The sequence below is a fragment of the Heliangelus exortis genome, chromosome 11 (assembly GCF_036169615.1).
Source record: "Heliangelus exortis chromosome 11, bHelExo1.hap1, whole genome shotgun sequence".
Classification (NCBI taxonomy): Eukaryota; Metazoa; Chordata; class Aves; order Apodiformes; family Trochilidae; genus Heliangelus; species Heliangelus exortis.
In genome coordinates, this window is record NC_092432.1 from 16,182,143 (window position 1) to 16,209,623 (window position 27,481).

The 27,481-nt window shown below is 39.4% G+C and overlaps 1 protein-coding gene across 3 annotated transcripts; it reads left to right on the forward strand.

The window, feature by feature from the left end:
* The first annotated feature begins 112 nt into the window (after positions 1-112).
* Positions 113-27,481, forward strand: ANXA2 (annexin A2). Of its 3 annotated transcripts, none has more exons than XM_071754919.1 (13): positions 113-172; positions 6,852-6,911; positions 10,473-10,572; positions 15,799-15,893; positions 18,641-18,754; positions 21,546-21,636; positions 22,677-22,756; positions 23,084-23,143; positions 23,745-23,838; positions 24,423-24,518; positions 25,503-25,561; positions 26,222-26,344; positions 27,096-27,481. In XM_071754919.1, the coding sequence occupies exons 2-13, from the start codon at positions 6,864-6,866 to the stop codon at positions 27,153-27,155; spliced, it is 1,020 nt and encodes a 339-aa protein (XP_071611020.1). In that variant the 5' UTR covers positions 113-172; positions 6,852-6,863; the 3' UTR covers positions 27,156-27,481. The 3 variants fall into 3 exon arrangements, with proteins under 3 accessions (XP_071611020.1, XP_071611019.1, XP_071611021.1); XM_071754918.1 differs by lacking the exon at positions 113-172 and adding an exon at positions 2,414-2,550; XM_071754920.1 differs by lacking the exon at positions 113-172 and adding an exon at positions 3,025-3,146.

Genomic DNA, 27,481 nt, shown 5'->3' on the forward strand with positions numbered 1-27,481 from the left:
TGACTTAAAAGTTCATGTCTCATTTGAAAATAAGTGATTCAGGCACTCGGGTGCTGTTCTCCCACTGAATTAATTTCCTTTCCATTTGGCAGATAACAGAAGCCTTTCCTATTTGCACAGCCTGACTGCTGCCTTCTTCAACTCGAGGGTTTTACAGAGTTTTTTCTCAAAGGTATGGAGAATGTGTTGTATTTCTGTGGGCAGGATCACCAGGTCTTTGTATTAAGGGATGGCTGGTTGTTCTGCCAAAATTCATTTGTTTTCTGCTGTTCACATTACTTAGATTCCCCAGCTGGTACAAGTGCCTTTGATGTCAGTTGACCTACATAAGCAGAGAAAAATTGAGGGAATTCATAATATGTTTGAATATAATGTTTGTATCTTCATGACTCTGAATATGGCTGCTCTTTTTTTTTTTTTCCTATTGTCAGTCTTTTTGCTTTTGAAATTATTTCAGCAGTCCCTGAAGCTTGTGTAAGTTCAGAGAGGCTGCTATTTTAAACTATAGTGAATGTGTGATTCTGAGATTGAATAATTGATGATTAAGTTGGATATTAGAGACAACATCTCTGTTCCCTTTCTGAAGCTGTTGAAATTGCTGGAAAATCTTTTTATGCTGCAGTTAATGTAGCTGTAATGATTAACAGTTCACTTGATATCAGAGCTTTTCATAACCGTCATGTGAAGATACAATTAATGAAAATTAATAGTGGTAGTGAGCTACTTCACATTTGAAGAAGTATTGACTTACTAGAAAGAGGACAATTTTCTAAGGAAAGGGGAACTATATTGTCATTGGAATAGGCTTCAGTAGAGGACTGAGAGGTAAATGGACATTCAGTTAAGAGAATGGATGTGCTCATTTCTCAAGTCATTAATAAATGACTAGGTACAGCTTATACAAGAAGGCAACATGTAGCATGTTGGCAATATATTACATAAGTGAAAACAGTTTTTTCATCTGGGGGTGTTGTGGTTATGCTTTCCTGCTCTTGCTTTAAGAATGTTTGCCAAGAGGTAGGGGTAAAACAACTCTCCCTGAGGGGTTGTACATCCATTAGTAGCACCTTGGCTTTCTGGCTTCTGCCTAAGTTGCTTATCCCTATTTAAAGCCCCTAATGAGTACTGCAGTACTGGATGGCTGTTACTTGGCCTTAAGTATTCTTGGTTTGTGAATTACCTTTCTAAGTTGCCAGTGATTTTTCCAAGAAATCTGAAAAATGGGGAAATTATCTGTTTAATTGCTAGTGACAGACACTGATGGAAGAGGGATACTTAGGAATTAATTTTTAAGGACAATTTAGTTAAAAAAAAAGAGAAATATAATCCCAGTAGCCTTGTCAAAAAGAAAGCTGACATGTCAAACTGTGGCAGTACTGGCACTGATTTTTTTTCTCTTACAAAACACTGTGCTATGATATGCCTTTCCCCTTTGTGGATATGGCTGTCCCCTTTGTGTCAGTTTTGCTTATTCTGAAAAGGGATATTGAAATAATTTTCACCTTCTGCAGTGACCAGTTCACCTCCATGTGAACTGTTGCCTATTCTGTTGCCTCCATGTTCAAAGTTGAGTGTAGTAGTTCTTAATATTTCTCTTCTTGCATCTCTGATCTTGTTTCATTCCAGGTATTATGTTGTGTCTCAGTCATGTTCTGGTGTCTCTTTTGTGCTTGTCTCCTTTTGCCACCACTGTTTTTATGCAAACCTAGAACTTTTTTTACTCTCCTTGACTGCCAGCTGGCATCTCTGTGTCACAAAAAAAACCAAAACAACAAACCTATAGCAGAGGCAAATATCTCTTTGCAGAATCAAAACCACTCTGTGACAAGTTACTCTTGAAAGGTCTAACCTTCAGGAGATGAAAAATAAAAAAAGAAAGAAAACCTTGAAATTTGAGCAACTTGGGGCTTTGAGAAACCAGGCCTAGCGGGAGGTGTCCCTGCCTGTGCTGGGGGGTTGGAACTGGATGATCTTTTAAGGTCCCTTCCAACCCAAACCATTCTATGACTCTGTAAAATTACAGGAATAACTGTGTGTATTGGGGATTAAGGAGTGCTGGGTTTTTTTGTTTGGTTGTTTTTTTCTGAAATATTTGAGATTGATCACTGGTAAATTGGTCACACAGTTGTGGTAGCACAGTTATCTAAAGTTTTCAAGTTATGTACAGTTACCCGAAGTTATCTGACAATCTTCTTGTGCAAGATCTTTCTAAACTACATCTCACTTTTGTTAGCAGTGTAACATCTCTGGCTCAATAATTAATTTTTCACTAGTCAGACAGGCAAAAATTTGTATCACCCCCCCCCCCCCCCGACTTCCAGTTTTGGGTGTGGTATTGCCTGTGGGGTTATCGGAACATGATTCAGGGAGCCTCCGAGCACACCTCCTGCCTTCCTTCCAGCCGCTAATGCTTGTGGCGGGCGCCGCTTGGGCTTCCCACCGCGGAGTTTTCAGACGGACTCTGCCCTCTCACGATACAGCAGTGCTGGTGCGAAGCGGGCAGGGCTGTAGCTGTAGGAACTCTGTTCGCAGCGTGTGAGCCCAGTGCAGGTGAGCCCCTGCTCAGGGTGCATGGAGGGCGGGGGGGTTTTAGGGATCCCCTATGTGCCCGGGAATGGGGCGCTGTGCCCTGCCTGAGACAGCACAGCCGTGCAGCTTCGGGGAACCCAAAGCACAGGCTACAGGGGCAACCTGTAACCGGGGCTGCCCTACCGGGGGCACCGGGCAGCGCGGCGAGAGCCGCTCTCCCCCCCCCCCGGCAGGCGGGCAGCCACCGAGCAGCATCCGCGGCGCCGCGGAGATAGGGAGGGGCTGGGGGGGGGGGGCAAGGGCTGAGCCCCGACCCCTGCGCCCCCGGGTGCTGCTCCCCGCGCCTCCACCGCAACCTCAGGAGCTTCCTGGGCGGGGACGGGGACAGGACCCTACGGTATACGGAGGGACAGGCCGCTTCTACCCTACCCTTGCCCACCCCGTCCCTCGCCCCTTCCTGGTGCGGGAGGCGGGCGCGGCCGGGTGAGTCAGCGCCGGGGGGACGCTGGGGTGGGGAGGGCCCGCCCGGCCCTACAAAACCCCGCCCGGACCGCTGCCGGCCCCAGCCGCCGCCAGAGCCGTCGCTGGAGCTGCCCTGCCCTGCCCGCCCCGGCCAGGTGAGCGCTCGCCGGGCGCCCCGGCGCGACACGGAGCGGGGAGAGGCGGCAGCCACGGGAAGGGGAGCGGAGCGGAGAGGAGAGGAGAGGGGCGGTGGGTGGGTGCGGTTCCCGGGTGCTGCCGCTGCCGCCGTTCTGTGCGATCCTCTCATCTCCGTCCGGCGTTACCCGCCCGGTGCTTTACCGGGCTCAGTTTCACGCTGGAACGGCGGCCTCCAAGGGCCACGCAGCTCCCGGAGGGCTTCGTGCGCCCCGCACCAACACTGGGTGTGGCGGCAGCGCTCTGGAAAGAGGATCTGGTCCCAAACTTTGTCCAACTTCCCCAAGGACTCTTTTAAAAATTCTCCTCTCTAAAGTACAGAGGGGTTCACCGGGTATAACGGTGCTGCTGTTACAATAATTTTTCACACCGGTGCTTCACAGAGGCTGCAGGCGGTGCTGGCTCAGCTTTAGGGGGGCTGAAGACACTGCGGGTGCTGCGGAGCCCCGAGCTCTCCCGAGCCGCCGGGGCCGGGCCCGGGGCAGCCGCTCCCTTCCCCTCTGCCCCTGGGTGTGTCTGCGGCTGCCGCTGGCACGGGCAGAGGGGAAGCCCGCGTACAGGGAGCGTGCTGGGTGGCCAGTGCTTCCCCGAGGTTTCTCTGTGCTCTCACCCACGCTGTGTAGGGCAGCCCTGTGCGGTTCTTTCCCGCAGAGCCAGGCTTGGGCACGGCTCTCCCTCCGACCCTGCCCCGGCCATGAGCTTAATTGCTGAGATCTTGCTGCTGCCTTTTGAATTGTGAGTCAGCTTGGACACCACTTCCTCCTCCCCGAGCCAGGAGGGGTGGTAGGGCAGAAGAAGGCTTCCTTGTATTTTAAGTGGTAGAAAAGTGAAGTGTTTTCATTGTAGTCATGCAGAAGTGAGTTGTGTTCTTATACGTGGCAGCTTTAATTCTATTTGATGTTAGTTGCTCTTACGTTCATACTCAAGCACTCAGTGCACAGAAATGTGCAGATATTAGCATATACATTAAGAGGGGGAAAAAATCTTTTAGGACCTCTGTGTCCTTGAATAATCCATCCTTATAAGTGTGCCTTCTCTTGCTGGAGCTAGTTGTGATAAGGAGCCCTAGTAAGTATAGTTTCCATTTGCTAATGCATGGAATGGTTTGCCTTGATTTAAAAAAAATAAATAAATAATGTTTGCCTGTAAAGTCTCAGAAATGAGAATTTAATTCAAAGAAATCAAAGTCATTGATTGGTATATGCATAGTGCCTTCTTGGAATGGATCATCTCCTGGGTTATTAACGGTGTCTGTGGAAGAGAACATTTAAAGTATGTTTGTGGGAGTGTGGTTTAATGGGTTTTGAAACCCTTTTCTTTAAAGCTAATTTTTTCTCCAAGTAGTGGCTTTAAGTGCTGCTAAACCTTATCAAGTGATTTGAGGAGATAGAGCCTGGCTCATACTTGTGGTTAGCACTATATATAAACGAATGATTTTGAGTCCTTGTATCCTTTACAGCAGATACTGTACATCATCCTTGCTCTCTATCTCATCCATCTCCTGTTGCCAGGCCTTGCCCTAGTTTTTGGAGATTTGACCATAAATGAGCTCCAAGTGAAAAAGTTTCCATTCTCTCATTCTGGGGATGCCGTTTTCTTGGCTAAGATTTCTGGGAACACCCTTTGCTCAGTCTCTGTCTACAAGAGTCTAAGTACTATTTAAAATGCTAACTCTGCTTATTGAGCAATGAAGTTGTTTGTGCATACCTGACACTTTTCCATGGATCACGTGGGATTTTTTTCCACTGTAATAGGTGTGAGCTTTCCCTGGGAACTGAGAGATGGAGCTGCTTTTAAACACACACTCTTCTGTCATAGGGAAAAGGTACCGAACATAGACAAGGCCAAATATAATAGCAGATTTACAAAGCAGTGTTTACTGTGGGAGTCAAGGTCAAAAAAGATGCTATCTCTATTGGTAGAATAATATTATAATTCAGGATTATGTAATGTGGATTTAGGAGGGAAACCAATTGTAGAAACTTGCCTGGAGGTATTGAAGTATTAGTTTATAGCTGGAATTAGAAGTTGATTCTATTCCAATGTACAGAAGAACAAGTTAGCGCAAGTATTTTCTGTTTACGTGCTCAAACCCACCCAGGACTTGTTACAGCTACATCAGATAAAATCAGTCCATCACAGAACAGTGAGAAGTCTGTTCTCATATTGAGTGTCTTACAAGGTAGTGTGTGACAAGAGATGTGTTTGTTCTCTGAATAAAGGTCTTTCTCTGCAAAGATTTTTGCAAAAACTCCCATTTTTTCCTTTTGCCATCTTGCTGTTGATGGGTGGGTGTCGCTCTAGCATAGTTGTGTGCTGATATGAATGTTCCAGCTGTACATGAGGGTGTGTTAGTTCTGTTCCTGGATTCTGTTCAGGTTTTTTGTTCTAACACGCCTGATTCAGTGTGGTTTTAATTGATTTAGAAACAAGAGGATTGCAAAAAGCTGTTCAGTTATTGTTTTGTGAAACATTATACTGCAGTTGCTTTGCTTCATCTTTCAGTGCTATTTTTTTAGTTCTATGTGACAAGCAAGACTGAACAACTTTATTTGCTCATCTTTGGTGTAGGTTTTAATACTGTTAAGAGTACAAACTTTACATTGTTAGGCACTTCACTTTGTTAAGAGCAAACATTTCAAGTTTTTTTAACTTGGTAATATACCACACTCTTCTAACCTGTATGGTTAATTGTGCTGAGAGCAGTAAGCTGTTTATTACAACTTCTGCAACCTGTGCTGGATTGGATTTTTTCCTCTGAAAAAGATGTATTGTCAAATAAGTTGATGCGTGACTGTGGTTTCATTCTCAAAGGGTCTTACTTTTTCCTTTATGTAATGTTGCTTCTCTTACTTACACCTACATTCTTTCAGAAGATGAAAGGTTTTCTTTCTGTGTTCTAAGTGAGGAAGTGTGGGTTACAACAGGCTACAAAAGCTGTGTAATTGTTTCTGCATTTTTTTCTCTTGGAACTCTTGCTATGTCTGCTAAAAGTAAGAATTTCTCTGCATTTCTCTTGCTTACATGAGTTTTACAGGAGCAAAACTGAAAACTAAGCACTTCTAGAGTTTTAACTAGATCTTTTTTTACAAAACTTATTTCAAACTACTTCCTGGCTCTCTGACCTCTTTCAGGTTTCTTTTCAGGTTTCAGATTGAGCATTAAGTAGAAAGGTTTGGGTTTTCTGGGAAATACGCCTGAGCGGCTGCAGTTCTGTGTGCCTGAGAAAGGCCCAGTGCCATCAGAAGAGTGACAGATTGATGATAAAAAAGGAATATGAAAAACAGCTGAAAGGACATAACCAGTGCTGGCAGCACAATAGCTGGGAGTTGGCTTGGAGGGAAGGGTATATGGGAGCTGGACTGGAGGAACTGCAAGGTGAAGGGAGTGGCACCCAGTGAAGCTTAAAGTTGTGCAACTTTGCTTCCAGGCTCGGTTACCAGTTATTAGGCTGTTATTGGTCTTGGGGTGTTGCTTTCCCTTCCCTCTTACCTCCAATCAGGCCAACTGTTTTCTCAGATAATGCTTTCTACAGCTTGATTGTTCCTGAGAAACAAGCTTTAATTTAATTTTCAGTTTCATTTGCTGCAGTGTTTCAGGACTTTATAAATGCTAATGTAGTTATAATAGGTCTACATTTTTTTTCTTTTTTTCTCTTCCTCCAGCATTATTTCAAGATGTCTACTGTCCACGAAATTTTAAGCAAGCTCAGCCTTGAAGGAGATGTAAGTATTATTATCTAAAGAAGGAAAGCTTTACTTAGCTGCCACATCTTGTTTCTTCTACAGACTCTCTACCAGTAACTGTAATGAGCTGCACCATTTACAAGGTTGCACACATTTCTTCTAAGTGAACTTACATTGTTTAAAAACCTAGTCAGTGGTGATCAGTTTTCAGTCACAAAGCAGCTGTAAACTCTAAGACAATTGTAGCTGGTTAAATTTAATGACACTTCTTCTACCCGGCCGTCAGCATGAGCAGCATTCACCTGCTGAGCCATATGCAAGAGATGACAGGACAAATTGAATGGCTAATTCACATCTGTGGTCCCTGATTCTTGAAAAGGAAGAAGTGAGTTAAGGTTGATAAAGAGAAAATGTGTTTGGTTTTGCTGATAATGTCCAGAGTTTCGTTTCTTTAAATGAAAAATGGACAAAAATTACTTAATCGGAATTAAAATATTTGGCATCTTTTTCTTGTAATGGTTGTTACCAAAACTAAACTACTGCCTCCTGAAAAAAATTACTTCCTCGATGTTCTTTTCTCATTTTCTATTTTAAAAAGCATAAAGAATCTTGGATTTGATTGCATGTTTTCTGCCACATCTCCATGTGCTTGTTAGTTTTATAAAAATACCATAAAGCCACATGGCCTTTGTGATCTTATGTTGCAACATAAGGTGACAGAATTACCAGTGCAGTGTCAAGATACTGTGCTATGAATTTGTGGTTCTGTGATTGTCACTGAAGAGGAAGTAAACCCTATCCATGCATTATTTTGTCATGTTGCTAATAAAATTGGTATGCTTTTAATTTTATTGCTCTTAATTCCAGATCTGAGATCAGTACAAGCAAACTTTTTGCCTGTTTTTGTTACTTGTTGCAAAATAAGTTAGGGTTATGATCTTAGTGAAAGAGCTGTTGCAAAGAACTGGCTAGTGCACTGTAGGTAAGTAGCAAAGCTGGCTTTGTACATCAAAAGCAGTCAACTCTTCAGATTTCTTGGCTGTGTTGGTTTCAGCAGAAATTTGAGCCATCTGTTCTCAAGGGCAGAAATATTTCTTCCATCACACTTGAGAGTAGCTGCAGAAGTCAAGTTTGAATAGTCTTCCATGCCAGCATTTTAATCAGGAATCCTTCCATAGCATGTATGAAATTTCAGGCAGCGTGGTTGTTGTGTAGGTTCTAAGCAGAAAGCCATAATTACTGATTAGCAAGTTTATACAAAGGATTTTCCTAGTTCTCTTAAGCAATGATTCAGCAAGTTAGCTGATGCTGGACACAATACTTCAACAACCCATTTTTCTCCAAAAGAAGTTTTCAACTTTCAGGACATAGAATAGTTACAGCTGAACCCAAATCCTGTCTTGCCCAGTAAGGGACTTCTGTGTCAGTGGCAAAGGGATTGATTTCTTCCAGGGTGAAGAAACTGGCCCACTTGCTTCAGCCTGCTATTATCAACTGTATTATTATTGGAAGAAATGAAGCTTCTTAAGCTTTCCTCTTAGTGAAATATGCTGCTTCCTCATATTTTGCTCTTCCCAGTAGGATTGAATTCCTCAAGTTCAAAGGAAGTAAGGCAGTTGGATGGTCTCTGAAGCACACTAGATATGTGAGAAGAAAAAAAGTCTTTCTCTGCTTCAGTCTGATCCCAACTGCTTATGCAGTTACACACTAGTTGGACTTGTACTGGCATGTCATGGAAGATTGTGTTGAACTAAATGTAAGAAAAACTGTGTTCTCTAAAAACATACAATACTGGTACTGTGGCACCAGAGTGTACCAGTGTGATTCAAGACCACATAATCTGGAATTTAAATGGCTGTTTTTCATAAGCAGAATAATCACTCTCACAAGGCCTGTGTCAGCTTCACTGAAATATTCAAGACAGTCAACTGAGAAAGTAAAGCATAACCTTTGTGGATGCTGAATTTTAAAATAGTCCATTTACTGGTAGAATAGCCAGCAGAAGGTTTCTGTCTTTCCTGGATACACATATGTACATGGTGCTTCCCCAGACTTTTGACCATTGTCAGACCATCTGAATCCAACTTGTTGCATGCGTTGGGTGGAAGGACAGAGGAAAAGATGGATCATGAATTGCAAGTAAACTATTCATTTTCTCAGAGTATGATATTCTGTTAAAATGACTCAGAAAATACTTGGATGTCAGTGAAGGGGAGGTACCCAACTCTGCTAAGCTCACCAGATGACTTTCTGCTTAAGTAGAGGTGCCACATGGTTGTGTTTACTGATGGGCTTTGATTTAGGAGTCTTTCAGATGCACAGATTTCTTCTCTGAGGCTGTGTTGCACTTACTCTTTTACTGTTTCTGTTAGCAATTTCATCTGCTGACTGGAAAGGCTGTGCTTTGTGGTGTGGCCGTGGGCCAAAGTGGGGCCACTTTAAAAGACAAAGCTGATGCTAAAAGACAAAGGAAAGAATGGTTCTGTTTATGGGTGCTTTTTAGACTTTTTATCTTCTCAACATAACACAGAGTGTCCCAAGAAGGCACATTGGTTGCTGCCAGAGGAATCTGTTCAGGACAGTGTGACCCCTACAGGATAGAGTCAAATGTAGTTAAAACCCATGGAATATTTTAGTTAAAATTTGTCCTCCTTTTAACAATATGCATGTAAAAAGATCCGTCAGGGATACTAAGATTAGTCCTGTTTATGAGCCCATATTTTGTATTAAAATATTCGATTTTTTTTAAACTGCTTGTGTGAGGTAGTACTAGATAAGTGGTCATTTGCACTGAAACAGCTGAGAAGAGTTCAGTCTCATCTGGTGACTCCTGTTTGAAGCTATAATTCTCAGGAGAGAAAAATAGTAAACAGCTGATAAAATCTGGTAACTCCTAGAATGTTGCAGCTGTGTACTGTGAGCTTACCTGCAAGTCTTCTTATTCTTAGCAGAAGTGATTTGGAATGTCATTTGGTTATGCTGGCCTCCTGCTGCTTAAACCAAGTGTGCAGGCATAGAGTTTCAGAAGAAGATTATCAGTAACTTCTGCTTTCTAGAACTGTAGGCTTAAAAAGGTCTTTTGGTGTTGTCTTCAAAGTCCATGAGATAGGGCACAAAACTTCCTCTGATTCATTTGTTGTTAACCTTCCATCTCTACATTTTTATTTTTTTTTTTATTAATTGCAGGCTTTAATCCAAAGTAAAACACTGGCTTCAAATCTAAAATACATTAGACTTTTATGGCACATACTTAATCTTTCTGTGAATTAGCTTTATGTAGTCAATTTTCTTCAGATCTAGCCAGAAAAATCTAGATTTTTAGAAGACTGAGGTGTACTGAGTGAACTTGGAATGCACTAAGGTTTTGCTGCAATAATCTAAAATATCCATCTATATTTTTTGAGTGAATTCCTGGACAATCCACATCAGTAGAACAGAGTTTGGTGGTTCTTAGCAGAATTCTCACACACGACTGATGGTAGTTGTTGTATTTCATAATTCGGCTAAATATCAGTTGACCAAGAGGCTCTTGTTGTATTAACTGCAGCAAGGACAGGATGACATGATTGAACTTTGAGATTGTTTTGCTTTTTCTTCTAGCATTCTCTCCCACCAAGTGCATATGCCACAGTTAAGGCCTACTCAAATTTTGATGCTGACAGGGATGCTGCAGCCCTGGAAACAGCCATCAAGACCAAAGGTGAGGAACATGAGCTGTGCTCTGATTCTTCTTTGATTCTACTTGTAAGATAGAATGCTGGTGTGGGAAAAAAAAAAAAAAAAAAAAAAGCTAAAATAAAGTGTCTTAGGACCAATGTTTTACTGTGCTTACTAAGATAACTTCGAGGAGGTGTTGAATTTCTCAGACCACACTCCTGAAATCTTGACTGATTTAGATTTTGAACTCCATAGATGCATGCTTTGAATATGCTTTTGAAGTTTGTAGCCAAGAGTTGTTGTGCTTATCACTGAAAATGTCCACTTCTTTCTCATCAGTACTTCAAATTCTACTTTTCTGCCACTGAGAATGAAATGTCAGCTACTGTGGCAGTGATTTGGGATCAAGCTCTGAATCGTGAATTTCTGCTGGATTATTGGATTGGACATTTCTTCTTTCTTTCATCTCTCCAGGCAGCTGAATAGGGTGGTTTCAACATTTTTTCCTGGATTTTGAACTAAATGTTCTTCTAATTTATATTCATTTGGGGTCAAAGAAAGTCCTAGAAACAACATAATCTAGTTCCTAACACAAGGTGGTGTAGTATTTTAGGGGCAGGGCAATGTCAGGGTCCTCTGCTTCTGTGAGTCAGGTTCTCAGGTAGGCTTCCATCTCCCAAGGTACTGATCCTCTGTCTTTGTCCTGCTCTGAAACAAGGAAAGAATGTGCCACACTTTCAATGCTTCCTCCAGGCCAGAGTAGTGTCTGGGCGTGGCTGGAGCTGTCTATTCTCTGGCTACATGTCAGGAGGGGGAGACATTTTAAAAGCCAAGCAGTTTCTCATCAGAAAGAAATGCAGAGTATTCCATCATGCCAGGAAAGCATGTTTGACTTGCTAAAAAATATAAAATATTGCCCCTCCCTAACAAGCATGAGGTTTCCTTTCCCAAGATTTCTTAATTTAACTGAAGAAATCCCTTGTCTGCTCATTGAAGTAGGTTCAGTTTGGATTTTCAGTCATTTTATGGTTCATTTTTATTGTAAGAAATCCTCTTTCAAGAGACAAGTAAATGTCATCCTATTTGACAGAAAATGCTCTATGTATATGTAGGCTTTTGTCTAGACTTGATATTTTTTTGGAGCTCTGATTATAAGGCAAATCTAAACATGTCAAATATCCCATCAGGCTTTTAGGCTAGGTACAAATTTATACAATTTAATACTCAAACCAATGCAAAAGAAAATTGCAATATCCTAGCAGTACAAAAGCTTTTCCTGTCAGGAAAGTCAAAGTCTTGGCAGTTTTTTCACTTTCTTCCAGCAAAGATAAGCACTTTGCTGAGTATGATCTTAAGATACATGAAAACATTTTGTTAGGGAGTTGATTCCCAACCCTTTGAATAAATAATAGGAAAACTTATTAATGACCCTGCATGTCTGTAGGATTGAGCTTACTAGCTTGTTATCCAAGAGCTTATTTGGGAAGGTGGCTTTTAGAGGGGAGAATCTTTATGGTTTTAATTCTGAATCTTCTACCATAAAGACTCTCTCAAAGGGAGAGAGTCTTTATTTCCTGTGGGAAATAAAGAACAAGTGTGTTAGGACTCTTCTAGGTAGTGTATCTTAGCACTTCAAATGCTTGATTACAGGATATATTTGTCTGATAATTTAGAATATTTGGTGAAATATGAGCTCTCTAAAATGTCTATGGGTTGTTTTCCAAAAGAAAATTCTGAATCATCTAGACAACAACTGTTTTTTCTGCAGACAATGATGTAAGCACCTATACAGGGGAATTCTTCTGCAAGAAGTAGTTTTAAAATATTTCTGGGAAATACCTTCACAGTTATTGAGCTAAAAATATAACACTCATAATGAGCAAACACTAAATACCCACAGCAGCTACATTTTTCCTAGGAAGTTCAGCCTAGAGTTTATATAATGCAAAGAACTTCTTGAAGCTGGCAAAGCAATGGTACTTATTACAGAAGAAACAAGCCAGAATTTTATTTTTATGCCATTTAGTTTTTCTGTAGTGAGTTGATCTTAGCATGTCCTTTGCAAATGTTGCAGCCTTTTTTCTGCACAGGACAAGAATCAGCTTAATTTCCATATAATGCTTCATTGTGCTCTCTGTATAGATTAGCTCAAGTATATAAGCCTAAGTGGAATAAACTGACTAATTAGAAGAGTACCAACAGAGCATATTCTAGGTTTCATTTTAATGAAGGAAAGAAGGAAGTAGGAAAGAAGGCTGCTCAAGTGTCTCTGTTCCAGAGTTATTCTCTAGCACTGTGAATTTGTGTGTCTCAACAACTTTCTTAAATAATTTTGTCATACTAGGTTGTGAGTAGAGAAATACCTGCAACCCAAAATGCAGTCTTTAGTCGAGGTTTTACAGTATACTTTTTTTTTTTTATTCCATGACTAGGAGAATTCAAACAAAAGGCTATTCTAGAGAAGTGATTAGAACACACATCTGTATTAAATTAATGATATCCAGAAACTGATAAAAGAATTATGAGGTGTAACCATTAATAGGGGTCTTCTTTATGATTTAATTCCTACTCTATACAATATATCCAACATGCTCTTACCTTTTATCAGGGTTTTTAATGTTATAAAGTAAATATTTAGAGAAAATCTGCTGGCATGCTGGTTGGTGAGGATAGTGCCTGAAATCCACTAAACTGCAGCAGTCACATACTTGGAATATTAATAGTATCAGTTAAGCAATATCTCATTGCAACATGGTCTGGGTTGGGTAAAGTCTTGCTAAATAAAATAGCAGAGCTGAAATTATGGTCTTAATTTACCTCAAGTTTTCCTTTTGACTCCAGTAGGATCAAGATTTTATCCAAAGAATGGATAAATGATGAGCTCAAATAGACTCCTGTTGGTACCAGATACACAGTGGTGCTGAAATCTCAAAGGGTTAATCATATTCATCTCCCACTAATAATGTGAGGCCAGCTGCAATCCTATTTCATTCATTCATGCAGGATGAGTAGTACCTAGATGCTGTTAGGACAGAAATAGCTTCTGGTACTCTGTCCATGCTCTCTTTGAAAATTAAATTGAAGAGAACAGATTTCTAGTAAACGAGCTGCATAAACAAATTCCAGCTCCTGCAAAATCAGACTTTGTTGCCTCTGTTCTTATTTTGTCCTAGAAAGTTAAGTGATTATCCATATCATCCCTTTGGATCAGAACAGCACTGGTGCTGGTTTTTTGGCCCATGGAAATTCAAGTACAACCAAAAAAAGTTAGAACTCTGATTTTTGTTCTGTTAATTTCCTATTTTTTTGAGGATTGAGTCATAGCACTGCAATCTTGCCAGCACAAGAGATTTCATCTAAAAGAGGCAAAGTTCTTGATAATCATAGGGATGGGATTTTTCATGTTATTTTTTTAGGCTGTATTATCCCCCATCAAATACATTTCCATTTGCAAGGCATTTTCTTGTTTAAAACAAATTGTGAGCCACAGTGTTTAATTTTCAGTAGCCCATTGATAAAAATACACTGATAAAATCCTCCCAGCCAGAATAAATTTGGAAATAAACTTTTGTTTCATTACCCTGAAACTTCCCGAGATTTTTGTGAACAGCAAATAAAAATGTTTGAACTGCATTCCTGCCCCACCTCAGCAGATGTGAGTCAGCATCCTGTCCATGCAGCATGATTCCCAAGTGTGATGTACAAGCACTTATTTTCCAGTAAATGCCAGAGCAGTGATTTAGCTTTGTATTTCCATCCACAAAGCATATAATAAGAAACTTGGATGCAGTCATCTGTGGGCTTCTAATCTGTGACAGTTGTGATAATACTTGAAAATGGCATTTGCCATTTCTGAATGTCAAGAATGGATTACATTTAGAATTTAATAGAAAGGTTAAGACATTGGCTTATGCTGTGGCCCTCCAGCAGCTGGAAGACCCCATGTCTGTGTGTGGCTGGTTTTGGACCGGGAGAATTTGTTTTCTTTTATAAAACGGGAACACTTTAAAATATGCAGGGTAAGATTATGGCTGAACTGTGCAGTCAGCATGTTTTCAAACCATAATTTTTAACTAAGACACACAATGCTTTACAGAGCCTTTTGACTTTTGCAGGCCAAGCTTGTGTGAGTAAGAGCACTGCTGTAGGTCTGCGTCAGCTAAGGACATGGGGCTGTCAAGTACAGTATTTTATCATGAAAAATGTGTTAAAGAGGGAGAAAGGAATTTTGGATTTGACTCATCATTTTAGATTCTGTATCTAGGGGCTAAAAAGTGTTTTGCAACATTCTCACTTTATATGATTAATTTCGTACTACCTGTTACAGTCCTTAGTTTCAAGTTGCTGTGATGTTGCTTTGAGTGATAAGGAAAATAAATGTAGATGGATTCTGACAGGCATCTGAGTCCTGCTGGTAGCTGTTAACCAATTCTTACTTTCTGGTTAGTTGTTTTTTTGTTGTCTTTTTTGTTTTGTTTTGTTTTTTCTGAAAAATTATCATTTACACTGCTGTGTGTGCAAATGTGAAAGGAGCTATTTATTATAAAAGAAATTTATATATTATGAGAGAAGCTTTGTATTATAATACATGTAGTAAACAGAGAGACCAGAGTTAAAACTTGGAGCTTGTTCTGACCTCTAGATTAGCCACCTTCTTGCCTTAAAACTTGGCATGCAATTTATAAGAAAAAAAATAACTAGTTACACATCATCTTTCTTTTGCAGAAAAATATGTACTGTAATAGACGAGGAATATTTAGAAATCGCGTTGCCTCTTCTAAGCTTCATCCAATCTGTCTGGAAATAGTCCAAACTAAATGGTTATACAGGAGAGGTATAATTTGGCTTGATATTTGAGCCTGTTCTAGTTGTCTCCTCTGTCCATGCATTTACAAGCTATGCTAATGCTTCTTTAGCAAGATGAGTTCATGTTGGTTTGAAAGCCTGTGCTCTTGAGAAGCTTTCTTTGCAGAATTCTGAGTGACTGAACACAAGTGTACAGATCAGGCAAATGAAGCAGAAAACAGAAGTAGCAAAGCTGATCATGAGGCTTGATTGAGCTGTGCTTGTGTATGTGAAATTCTGCATCACATCAGGATGGGGTTGCCCTTTCTCCAATTTCAGGACATGACATATTTTAACTAATGAGAGTTGTTGAGTTGTGCTTGAGAGAGCACATGTGCAATGTTCTGAGTGTTGGAGAACATAGTCATACAAAGAGTACAATAACAAGAAAACTTCTTTAATTCTTTGTCTTATAATTTTGTAGGTGTGGATGAGGTCACCATCATCAACATCCTGACAAACCGCAGCAATGAACAGAGGCAGGATATTGCTTTTGCCTATCAGAGGAGAACCAAAAAGGTAGAAAAATATAAATGCCAAGTTTTGAATATTTTCTTATGGACTGTTAGATTTTTCAGGGCTTTTACGTTTCATAGTGAACTGGGTGTAAACTGTAGGTAAAGTATTATGTGGTTTCTTTTCTCACAGAAATAAAATGTGTCCACTTGGTCCATACTGTCACAATTTAGGACTGGTGAGACTTCCAGATTGGTCACATGTGCCTAACTGGGACTGAAATCACAATGGTTGACAATGACAGTCAGCCAGCCAGCCACAGAATTCCCAGGTGAAATATGCTAAGCAGTATTAAAAAGCCATTGACGTGAAATGTCTCAGCTTAAATGAAAAGATGAAAGAAAGATTTAGGGGATTGTTGTTTGGGCTTTTTTGCCTTTTTTTTTTCTATTAACTCAATATAAGGAAAGTATTCTGTTTCTCTTTACAGGCCTAGTTTAATTAAGAAAAGATTGCAGGCAGTTGTGCTGTGAACATTGCAGATGTGGAACAAAGTGATACAGTTATATCAGAAATATTGCAGGTGTTGGTCTATTGATGGAGAGAATTCTGTAAAATGTGTGCAGAATTGTGGATCATGAGTCTTGCTACCTGCAAAGCAAGAGCTGTTCTCTTGCCTTTTAAAGTTTTGAGAATCTTACCATAATTGAAGCTCCATGCACAGAAAAAAAGGAAATTAGGGTTATGATGAATTTATCTCTTTCAGGTTTGCCAGACCCAAAATGGTAGTGCTCCAATAACAGCCCAGAATGCTCATCTCAAACCAAATGTAAATCTAGTGTTAAATTTTGGAAATTCACCACCTTTTATGCATGGTTGATATAGGCACTTGCAGGAGCACGCACAAGTGGGACACATGCATGTGTGTACACGACTGCATCCTGGTGGTCACACCTTCTGGGCACTGAGAGAATTGTGCATACAAGTGGAGCCGAGTAGCTGTCACTTAAAGTTTTGTTAAATATTTTGCATGATGACAAAAATGCACAGTCAAGACAATCTGCAGCTTTTTTCACCTGATGGTTTCGCTCTCACTACTTTTCCTTGCTGCAAACCAAAAGCCAACTGAATTTATGAAGTTTAACAAATGCCAAAGAATAAAGGTCTGTAGCAACACTAGAAACTGCTCAGTGAAATGCAGGTGAATGGCAAGAGAGGAGGAAGTGGGTGATGCAGAGACATGTAGGTGTATCTTCTAGGGACAGTATCTCATTTTCTTTGGCAACAGGTTATGCAGATTTCTTTGGCAATGTGTTGTATTGCACTAGGCTGCTCGCTTTGTGGGCTGTGGGATTTCTCAATAGATCATGAAAATTGTAAAAAGTCTCATTTTTACTCCTTTCAGTTGATCTGTGTCTAATAGAAACTATTCTTTATCTCGAGAAACAGTGTTTGATCTACACGGTCTTTCCCCCCACAGCAACATTAATGGAACTGCCAGTGAATCCCCAGGATTCTGCCTGTGTCATCTTTGGATGTGTCTAGTCAGTCAAGTCTGCAACTACTAATCTTTGACTTTGGAATGAGCTGCTAGTATTCAGGTGCTCATTCGGAACACAAAGTAAAGCTTTTTCTCTTTGTTATTTACAAATTAATTACATCTGCCAGTTATCTGCTTCCCACTTCTGTCTTGTAGTGCTCCTAGCCAAGCCAGAGAAAGGCAAATCCTACTGTAGTGGTTTGTATTTCCTCCAGCCTTCACACCAAAGTGGAAAGATGGCAAAAACTTTACTTAGCTAATTGGAATTCATGGCATTTTCCTAAAATTTATTATAATAATACTGCATATCTTTGCTGTTTCACCTGATGTCTGGAGAACCTGTTTTCACACAAATAAATGATGGAACATTGTACCCAAAATTGAGTTAGAGTACCGAAATCTACAAACTGTTGGTGTGGAAACTAACAATTGACTTGGCAGCAGTTCTCTTCTGAATGCTGGAGACTTAATTTTCATTGAGGGAATACATTGATCTTTGTGAACCTGACTTGATCCCAGAGATTTCAGTTTTGTAACTCCACTACAATGAAGCTGATATCAGCATTTTTGGACTTGTATCTGAAACCAGAAAAAGAGGAGATGCCTCTGACTTTATTTGCTACAGATTTACACACATCCTGTGACATGAACATACGTGACTTTCATTTTCTAGGATTGGCTGACAATTAACAATAGAGAATTTGGCTACAAAGTTCTGATCATTTCTTTGAAGACAGGGATATTTTTTCTGTGCTCAAGAATTTATTTTCTTTTTGTCTTTAGTTAAATGTTTGAGAACTGGGCCTGTGCAGTGGAATAGCAGTCACTTTTTCTGTGTCTTGGCTAATAAAGGGCTGGGATAATAGGAAAAAGGCAAATAATATTGCTGCTGGGAAAACTGGGAGTATGATGGATAAGCCCTGACTGCAGGGAGTCGATCTTGGATCCATCTGTCCTGATTAGCTCCAACAAAGTGTCTGTGCTTCAAGACTAGACTAGAGCTTTTCAGATGTTTCTCTACAATCCTTCCCAGCACTTTGTCAGCCACCAGTGGATTTCTTCTTCTTTTCAAAGGATGAGAAAAAAATTCCTTTGCCCTAATTTCTCTTAGGCTTTCACAAAAGAAAAGCTCTTTATGTTCTGCTTCCTTGTCAATTGTGTAAGAAACAGTGTTGAAGGGTTAGAGACTTAAAGCACTACAGGCTAAATTCTCTCGAGATCAGAAATGAGCTTTAATTTTTTTTCTTCCATCATCCTTCCTCTTTTACAGGAACTTTCTGCAGCACTCAAGTCTGCTCTGTCGGGTCATTTGGAGACAGTGATCTTGGGCTTGCTGAAGACACCAGCACAGTATGATGCCTCTGAATTGAAAGCTGCCATGAAGGTAAATGAGCTTTGAAATTTCAGCATGTCAGTCTGATGTCACTTGCTCAGGAATAAGTATGGATGTCATATCCAAGGCCAGTTTCCAAACATATCCACTGAGTGTGATTTTCTTGTAGTAATACAGTATCCAGGTGCAAGGCGTACAAAAAGAGAGAAAATCTGGAACCATGTGATTTTAAACTGTTGATTAAATCTTCTCTTTAAAGAAAAAATAATTCATTCATGTCAGGAGTAACTGATAGGCTGCTCTGGCTGGTTGCTGCTATGCCAGCTGCTCTTAAAAACAATATACAGGTTCATAGTAGAAAAGAACTTTGAGAGCATCTGTTAACTGGAGGCATTAAATCCTCTGCTAGCATTTATAGGCTTAAACAGTAGATTCCAGTTACTGGGTTGCATCACTTATCTTGAAATACCCTCCTGTACCAGATCTGCCTCTGTGTAGAGCACAAGGGAGGATGGGGCATTGAAAGCAGCCTTTGGAAAAACAGCACAAAAATGAGTGACTTCTCAGTCCCCTACCATCACAGGCAGGTGTAGAATAGGTGGGTAGTTTAGAAATCTTCAGTGAAACAAGACTTTGGGAGGTGCACATGCCAATGCAGGTATCTTTCTAAGAAAACTAAGGTTTATGAATTTGTATTGATGATCATCACTTAAATTAATGTTCTTGATCATGTTAATTTTAAAAAATAATTAAGAAACAAATATTTAAATATGTTTGAAATTCAGAGCAAGATGAAAATTCTATGAATTTCTTCAGACTATGAAAAAGGAGTTAAAAGACAAGCAAATAAAACAAAACAAAAAACCCCAAAACAAAACAAAAAAAAACCCAAAAAACCCCCAAATGAACAAAAGCCCAAACCTTCAAAAAACACAGCCCATTATGAGTTGGTCACTCTTAATTATGGGCCAAATCTCTCCTTTGATTAATCAGATGGTGCCCTCTTCTGGTTTTAGTAGAGGCTGGCCTTAATTTACTCTGAATTAGATTAGTCTGGGCTGGTTTTTTGTGTTGTTTCTGTTTGGTTTGTTTTTTGTTTTTTTTGTAATGTCTTAGATCTGATACATTATATTTAGGATTAGCTTATCCTTATAGCATTTATACTGTATTTACAGCCCAAAGACCAAGGCATTACCTCAAAATAGCCACTAACATAGAAGATTCTCTCCCTAGGTCAGCTATTCCTAATTCCCAGGCACCTAGTCTGATGTTCTGAATTTGCCTGAGCTTAGGTTTGACACCACACAGGGCATAACAAGCTGTGACATGGAAATCACAGTTGGATAAAGTAAAGTTAGAACTTAATTTTCTGGAACACATTCATACAAAACATCTGGGGTTTTGTTAAGGGTTTTTTTGGGGGTTTTTTTGTTTGTGTTTTGGGTTTTTTTGGTTTTTTGGTTTTTTTTGTTTGTTTGTTTTGGGGGTTTTTTTGTTTTTGTGGGGGTTTTTTTGTTTGTTTGTTTTTTTGTTTGATTGGTTGTTTGGTTTTTTTTTATTATTCTTCAAAAAAAAAAAACCTTTTCCAAGAGGGTAGTTTTCCATATCATTGCTTCCATTTTTGCATGAGAAATTTTACCAGGACCTCTTGGCTTCCTGTGTAAGCCATGCCCAGTTTTGCCACATTCTGCTACAGTTGGGCTTAACAAACAGCAACAGGGAGGCATAAGAGTGTTCCTTCTGCCTGCTGGTGATACTGGAAGATGTGGCTAATGATATTAGCCTGAACACGGTTCACTGGTAGGTAAGAAAGAACAGAATGAAAAAACCATCAGTGGAGTCTGTTTCTTTAAAAAGTTTCCTTTTAGAGTACTGAGGTGTCTGGCTGCCAGATGGCTTTACCACCAGTAACCCCAGCATTCTCAGTGGTCACCATAACTGATGAACATCTTCTGTTCACTCAAGTTCCTCTTCTGAGCTTGTCCTTCAGAGTTTCCTGTTTGTCCTGTTGGGATGTTTTTTGTCTGTTTATATAAAATAATTGAATGAGTTTTAGAGCACATGGATCAAACCATATTATTTTGGAGTATCTAAGTTATTATAAGGTTTAATGCTATCTGATACACTTCTATGTGTTTTGTAGTTTTGTTATGGTGCTAATACCTATCTTACTTTTCAAACAGTAGTAAAGCAGCTTAATTTAAAGTATAGAATCATAGAATACCAGTTTGGAAAGGGAAATCAAGGACCATCTGTTCCAATCTTTCTGGGCTGGGACACGGTTTAGATGAGATGTTCCAGCACCCTGTTAGACTGAGTCCTGACATCCCTGGAACATTATTCCAATGTCTAACTGTTCTTATAGTGAAAAATTTCCTTGTGGTGTCCAGTCAGAATCTCCCCAGTAGTAACTTGGACCTACTACTCCTCATTTTTTCCATATGACTGCTTGTAAGAAGGGAGTCTCCATCTCTTTTGTAGCCACCCTTTAAGTATTGGAACATGGCAGTGACTTCTCCCCTAAGCCTTCTTTTCTCCAAGCTGAACAAACTGAGTTCTCTCAGCTTTTTCTCATATGACAAATAAGTACTGTCCCTTCTTTGACTTAAATCACAAAGAAGCTTTGAGATACTATATAAGACCTCTTGAGCTTGTTTAAATATATTAATCTTTAGTTTATCATATTAAATACATTTTTATTTCATAATAGTAATATAGCTAATAGTAATGTTTCATTTATATTTTTTCATTGTGAAGTACATGTAAACTATGGACATTTCATAACTGCTAGAAATTCAGAACATGCTTAACTGCAGCTTACTGAACTGTCTATGTTTTGCAGGGTCTGGGGACTGATGAAGACACACTCATTGAAATCATATGCTCACGAACAAACCAGGAGCTTTGTGAAATTAACAGAGTCTACAGGGAAAGTAAGTTTACTTGGAAAGTTTCAAAGTGGTATGTTTTTACATCTGATAAGTTCCCTAGTGTGAGTTTGATTATTAGAGTGAGTTACACACCATCTGTTTTGATTGGATGGAAGATACTATGTTGCACTGGATGAAAAAAACTGTAGTTTTATTTTGTTTTTTTGTAGCAAACAGATTGGAGAACATTTACTATTCATGTAGGTTGTCTCAAGGGTTTTCTCAGTTGTTTGTTTGGGATTTTGTTTTGTTTTGTTTTTTGTAAGCTACGTGCATAATGAAAAAATTATGTTAGATTTATGGAATCTTGGCCATTTTTATTGGGTTTATTGCAATTCAGTAGTGCAGCTGTCTGGTGCCTTCTTTGCTTCACAGAGCTTTGGAGTTGAGCTTTACTACAAATAGACTGAAAAGTAGAAATTTGCTGTGTGCTAATGCTTAATAAATTGTCAAGCAGTTCTGGGAAGGTGCTGGCTAAGTCATAAGGGAAAAGGACAATCAAAACCGATTTTAATGGCTGCTATTGAAAAAAATACAAGGTATCAGTGAAGACAATGTTGCTGCTGAAGGTTAGTTCCAGCTGAAGAGAGAATGCAATTTTGTAGCAATACGTTTAGACTCCAGACCATAGTCACACAGTTTTCTTTTGCTTTATTATAACAGCTTTTGTCTTTTCCATTAGTTTTGTAATTGCAGTTGTCCACTCATAAATCCATGAGTGGAGAAGACCTGAATGCTGTGTTTATCAAACTATCAAGCAGAATAATAGAATATTAAGCTTAAAACAGTATTCCTTTCCTTTTAATAGTCTCAGGCTTTCCTGTTGTCTTCCTATGACAGGCTTTGATTGCATGGGAACTCTCATGTTTAGTTGGTAGCAATGTTGGCTCTGGTTTGTATAAGCGTGCATTTGTTATCATTGTCTTCCACATGTGACTTTGGTGGTAGCTGTTTGCTGATGTGCATAGAACACAGTAGCACCTCTTTTTGTAAGGGAGTATTTGTAGGACACCATTTATTTAAAGATTTTTTTTTTTTTCTAGTGTACAAGACAGAACTGGAGAAAGACATAATATCAGACACATCTGGTGACTTCCGCAAGCTGATGGTTGCCTTGGCCAAGGTAGATCTGTTCATGTTTTTCTATTTTTCCTAATTTGCCTGCCCTTTGGTAACTGATGGCTGTTTTAAGACAGTTGGATTTCTGGTTTACTTTTTAATTTCCTTGTATTTTCACTGTCTTCTAGGGAAAAAATATTCAAATATTGAATGGCAAAATATTTTGATAGAAATGCAGCATTCATAGCTGAAGCTATGTAATGGGGATGGAGAATACTGTTGGTTATTTAGCAAATTCAGATTTTTTAAAAATCAGAGAAAAGAATATTCATAGAGCAAACTTCTTACTGTCGATAAAATCTCTTCTAAATACTGATATTCTTCTTTGAAGGGCAAAAGGTGTGAAGATACCTCTGTGATTGATTATGAGCTGATTGACCTAGATGCGAGGGTAAGTGCTGATAATGACCATTAAATGTCTTCAGTTGATCAAGCTTTGGGGGATATTGAAACTACAAAAGTTAGGGGAGTCAGAAGCATTTTTTAAGGTGGACGTGTATATTTCAGATTGTCTTGTAGAGTGATGTTTGCATGCTGTTAAGCTATCTGCCACTTGCAATCCTGATACCTTCAGCTATCAGTTTCACAGGCTACTAATCCCATTAGTACCTGTAGGCATGCTTTCTGGTAGTTCCCTTTAGTGGGTTGAAAAAGAGAGCCTTTACCAAAAGCAACTATGGATATTGATAAAGCTGGCTGCAAGATTAAAAGAAGTATCATTGAACTTAGTGACTGGTAATGCCTGTTTATTATGTCTGTCTTATTACACCTCTATTCGTCAAGAGCAGTTCTGCTGAGACAGACAGCTAAATACAGAATAAAACCCTTAGACAGAGGTAAATACAAAGTAGTCTTGTTTTCAGATGAAATCAACAGATCTGGTTCTGGTGGTCTGCTCAACCATTTGTCCTTTTTTGTTTCTCCCACTGACACAGTTCCATTAGTGCTTGTGTTCCACATTTTCATGGTTTTGCTTCTAATTTTAACCCCAGGACCTCTATGATGCTGGTGTGAAAAGAAAGGGAACTGATGTCCCCAAGTGGATCAATATTATGACTGAAAGAAGTGTCCCTCACTTGCAGAAAGGTACTGTTCAAGAGGCAGATTTTTTTTTTCCTATAAGAGAAAATTATATCAAAATGGTAACTATTTTGTCCAGATGTGAGTGTGAAAAAGCATTCATAAAACATAGGAGATCCCATAAATCTTAGTTCATGTCCAAGGTGTTAATTTTTCCTAAAAAACAATTATTTCTGTGTATGTGGTAATCTCAGTTTGAGTGTGTTTAGAGCTGTTATGTGTTATGTACACTAAATCTGACAGTGAAGACTTATCAAAAGCATCTGTTATATTGCTATAAGTATCACATGGGAAGACCATTTGAAGACTTCTTTTCAGAGCCTAGATCGCTGCTGTTTTGAAGAATACTAGTAGAGGATTGAGATGGTATTTTACTGTACTGTAGAGGTGTTCAAGGAAAAAAAAAGGGCCTCAGCATGGGAACTTCACTGTCAGCTGGCAAAATTGAGCTGTACTTAAGAGAAAGTTCTTGGAAGGACTTGGACTGATATTTTTAGCTGTGTGTCTCTGGGTTGCTCTCTCTGTTCTTTCATTTGTGTGGTTACCAGTTTTCAATATGGTTTTCATTTATTCTTTATTTCTTTTGATAGTTTTTGAGAGGTACAAGAGCTACAGCCCATATGATATGTTGGAGAGCATCAAGAAGGAGGTTAAGGGAGATTTGGAGAATGCCTTCCTTAATCTTGGTGAGTTGCCCTGAAGGAAAGCATATCTGTAGACAGGATCTTTTCAGTGCTTTTGCAGAATATCATGCATAGGTTAAGCTTCCTCTGTGTTGCTGGATGAGAAAAACACTGGATATGCTGACATTATTGGATCTGCTGGTGTCTTTTAGGGTATTGCAGGTATTTAGAAGTAGCATATTTCTGCCCTCTACAAAACATAAACTTTGCTTTCCAGATGAAAATAAAAATACAATACAAATACACAAAAATAATGTGTGTGGTGATCTGTTGTTAGTTCCATTTTTCTTTGATACAGAGGCTTCAAGTTTGTTTCCCCAAACAAACGAAAAGTTTGGAACTGTAGGTGAACACATTAAGTTATTAAATACAGGCATAGGGAAGAGAACAGTGTGTGTGTGTGTGTGTGTGTGAGAAGACAGGTGGGCAGTGTAGGATGCTGGAGGGTAATAAAGACATTGAATTATCTCAACTGGGGAGGCAATGTCAGACTGGTATTGGGGCATGAGATGAAGGTGATAAGGATGTCTCAATGTTTAAGAGGAAATTATTTAGCAGGAAAATCCATTCCATACTAAGAGTGAAATGAGTTGTATAATGCAAACTGAGAATAAACAGCTCAGCTTTGACAGAGAGACTTCTCATTGATTAGCATACAATGAGTGCTTTTCAGAAGAAACCCCTTTTCAGGGGTTTCTTACAGAAGTGGAAGAATGAATTGTGTATGGAGGAGGGCTACCATTCTGAAATTGTACTGGCAGTGGAGGGAATTACTTTCTTGGATCATAAGCATTTGTGGTTCAATCACAAACCTAACCAAACAATTTTTAAATAACAATTCAGTTAAAAATAATTATCCTGTGTCCCCTTCTGGAGAAACTTTTGCTGAAAACCTTATTTTGACTACTTTAAAAAGAGTTCCAAGATTTTGTTTTTGCTATTCTGTGTATGGTCAGTATGTTTAACTGTTCTTACCTCTCTCTTCAGTCCAGTGCATTCAGAACAAGCAGCTGTACTTTGCGGACAGACTGTATGACTCCATGAAGGTAGGGAAGACTTTTCTTTCTTTCCATTCCTTTCTTCTCAACATTGTTTCATCAAATTTTGGTTCCTCAGGCACTTTTATTCATATGATGTGTGACTGGCATGTGAATAAATTAGCAATGACTTAGTTTTGTTCAAAAGCATTCTTTGTCAGTCACAAGCCTAGATCATCTATGCAGATGTGTCTGGTATAGGGAAGTATAGAAAAGGGTCTCATTAATGATCTGTATTAGAACAGTTGACTATAATTAGCAAAGTTAGACACATCTTTTGCAAGTAACCAAGAGATGATAGCAGAAAAAGCTCTTTATTGAAGTGTCAAAATAAAACACTAACTTTGCCTCAAAACATTTTTTCAAGAGAAGGGATGAAAGAGAAGTGGCTGGTGACAGGCATCAGGCAATAGCAGCAAGACCTCCTGGTGAAATAGAACTGCTGCTTACAGTTTAGCTAGATTTGTGACTGAAGTTGGTCAAACACTGCTGATGATCAGGGTACATTCATGTGCTCAAATTCCAGGATCTTATGGCCTTAGTTCAAAGTTGTAATTCATTGTAGCTTTTATTGCTACATCTCAGTTGCCTGTGGTTTGCAGATTTTGCAGTACAGGGGTCTTTCACACGTTTTAGCTGTTACAGTTCTAAATGTGTATTTGCATGTAGGGCAAGGGAACCCGTGACAAAGTTCTCATCAGGATTATGGTCTCCCGCTGTGAGGTTGACATGCTGAAAATTAAGAGTGAATTCAAGAGGAAATATGGGAAATCCCTCTATTATTTCATCCAGGTAAGTTTTTCAGCTTTCTTTTTATATCCATTGTATGGACCTTTGCAGCAGTCTTCGTTGGATTAAGAAGGAAAACTGTTTACCTGTCCCTATCCTCAGACCAAAAGAAAAGAAAAAACAGAACTGGTCTGTGATTGCTGAATGAGAACGGAGCATCTAAACTGCTGCTCCCTTTCATGTTGGTGCCCAAGGAGTAGGCTTTTTAGCTGGAGTGATTTTTGTCCACTTTGGTGATTTGCCAGGAGTGATAGGTGCTGGGTTTTTATTTAACTTGAGGCATAGGGAAAGACCTTGTGCATCTCTTCAAAAATTAATCTTCTAGCCACCCTCAACAGCATTCTTCCCCGTGTAGATGAATTTGAGTCAAAATCTAAAGCCAGAATCTTTTCCTGAAGATAACTTCAAATAATTTTAATTATAAGCAAATTTTCAAAGTAGTGAACTCGATGTGTTAATTTTGCAGTTATTAGTGGGAAGGATGAGAATTGAGTCCTTCAACTTTCCTTTTTTGCGTTAGTTTTTTATACCAAAATTTATCTCCCTTCTTGGCCTTGAGTTTGTATTGTAAGAATAATAAATAAGTCCAATTCACACATAAGGGAACACAGTGTAGCTATTTTGCTCTAGGCTGACAAGTCTTCAACTGTAAAACTTGGCTTGTCCTACAGGTTTAGAATATAATGCATATACTTGTGTATTTTACAACTGTTTCCTCATATGTATTTTGTGTTTTTCTTCCCTTGCTTTACAGCAAGATACAAAAGGGGATTACCAGAGGGCACTGCTGAACCTGTGTGGTGGAGAGGACTGAAAGCTGTGATGGAAGAAACCCAAATGCAGAGATGTGCCTTTTTTTGCTCTTCAATTTACTGTAATCCTAGAGAAAATTGTTTTCCTAGCTAACCTTGACTTGCCTTTCTCCCTGCAAGGCCACTGCTGTAGCATGCTTTGTGGTGCTGTGTGTACTTCCCTGGGCAGCAGTGCTCTGCTTGGCTCTGCCCAAGGTCCTAACAGCATTCAGCCAGAGAAACTAACCTGCCACAGATAAACGGGGCTACACCTGCTTGTGAAAGACGCTCCCTCTCTGTGCGATGTTTCTAATAAAACATAAATAAAACTGAAGTTTTACTTTAAGAA

Bases quoted from the DNA above. Each gene is read 5' to 3' on its own strand.
- ANXA2 (XM_071754919.1), top strand. From the start codon at position 6,864: ATGTCTACTGTCCACGAAATTTTAAGCAAGCTCAGCCTTGAAGGAGAT. The intron at 15,894-18,640 runs GTAGAAAAATAT...CCTCTTTTACAG, and splicing joins ATCAGAGGAGAACCAAAAAG to GAACTTTCTGCAGCACTCAA. The intron at 26,345-27,095 runs GTAAGTTTTTCA...CTTGCTTTACAG, and splicing joins CCCTCTATTATTTCATCCAG to CAAGATACAAAAGGGGATTA.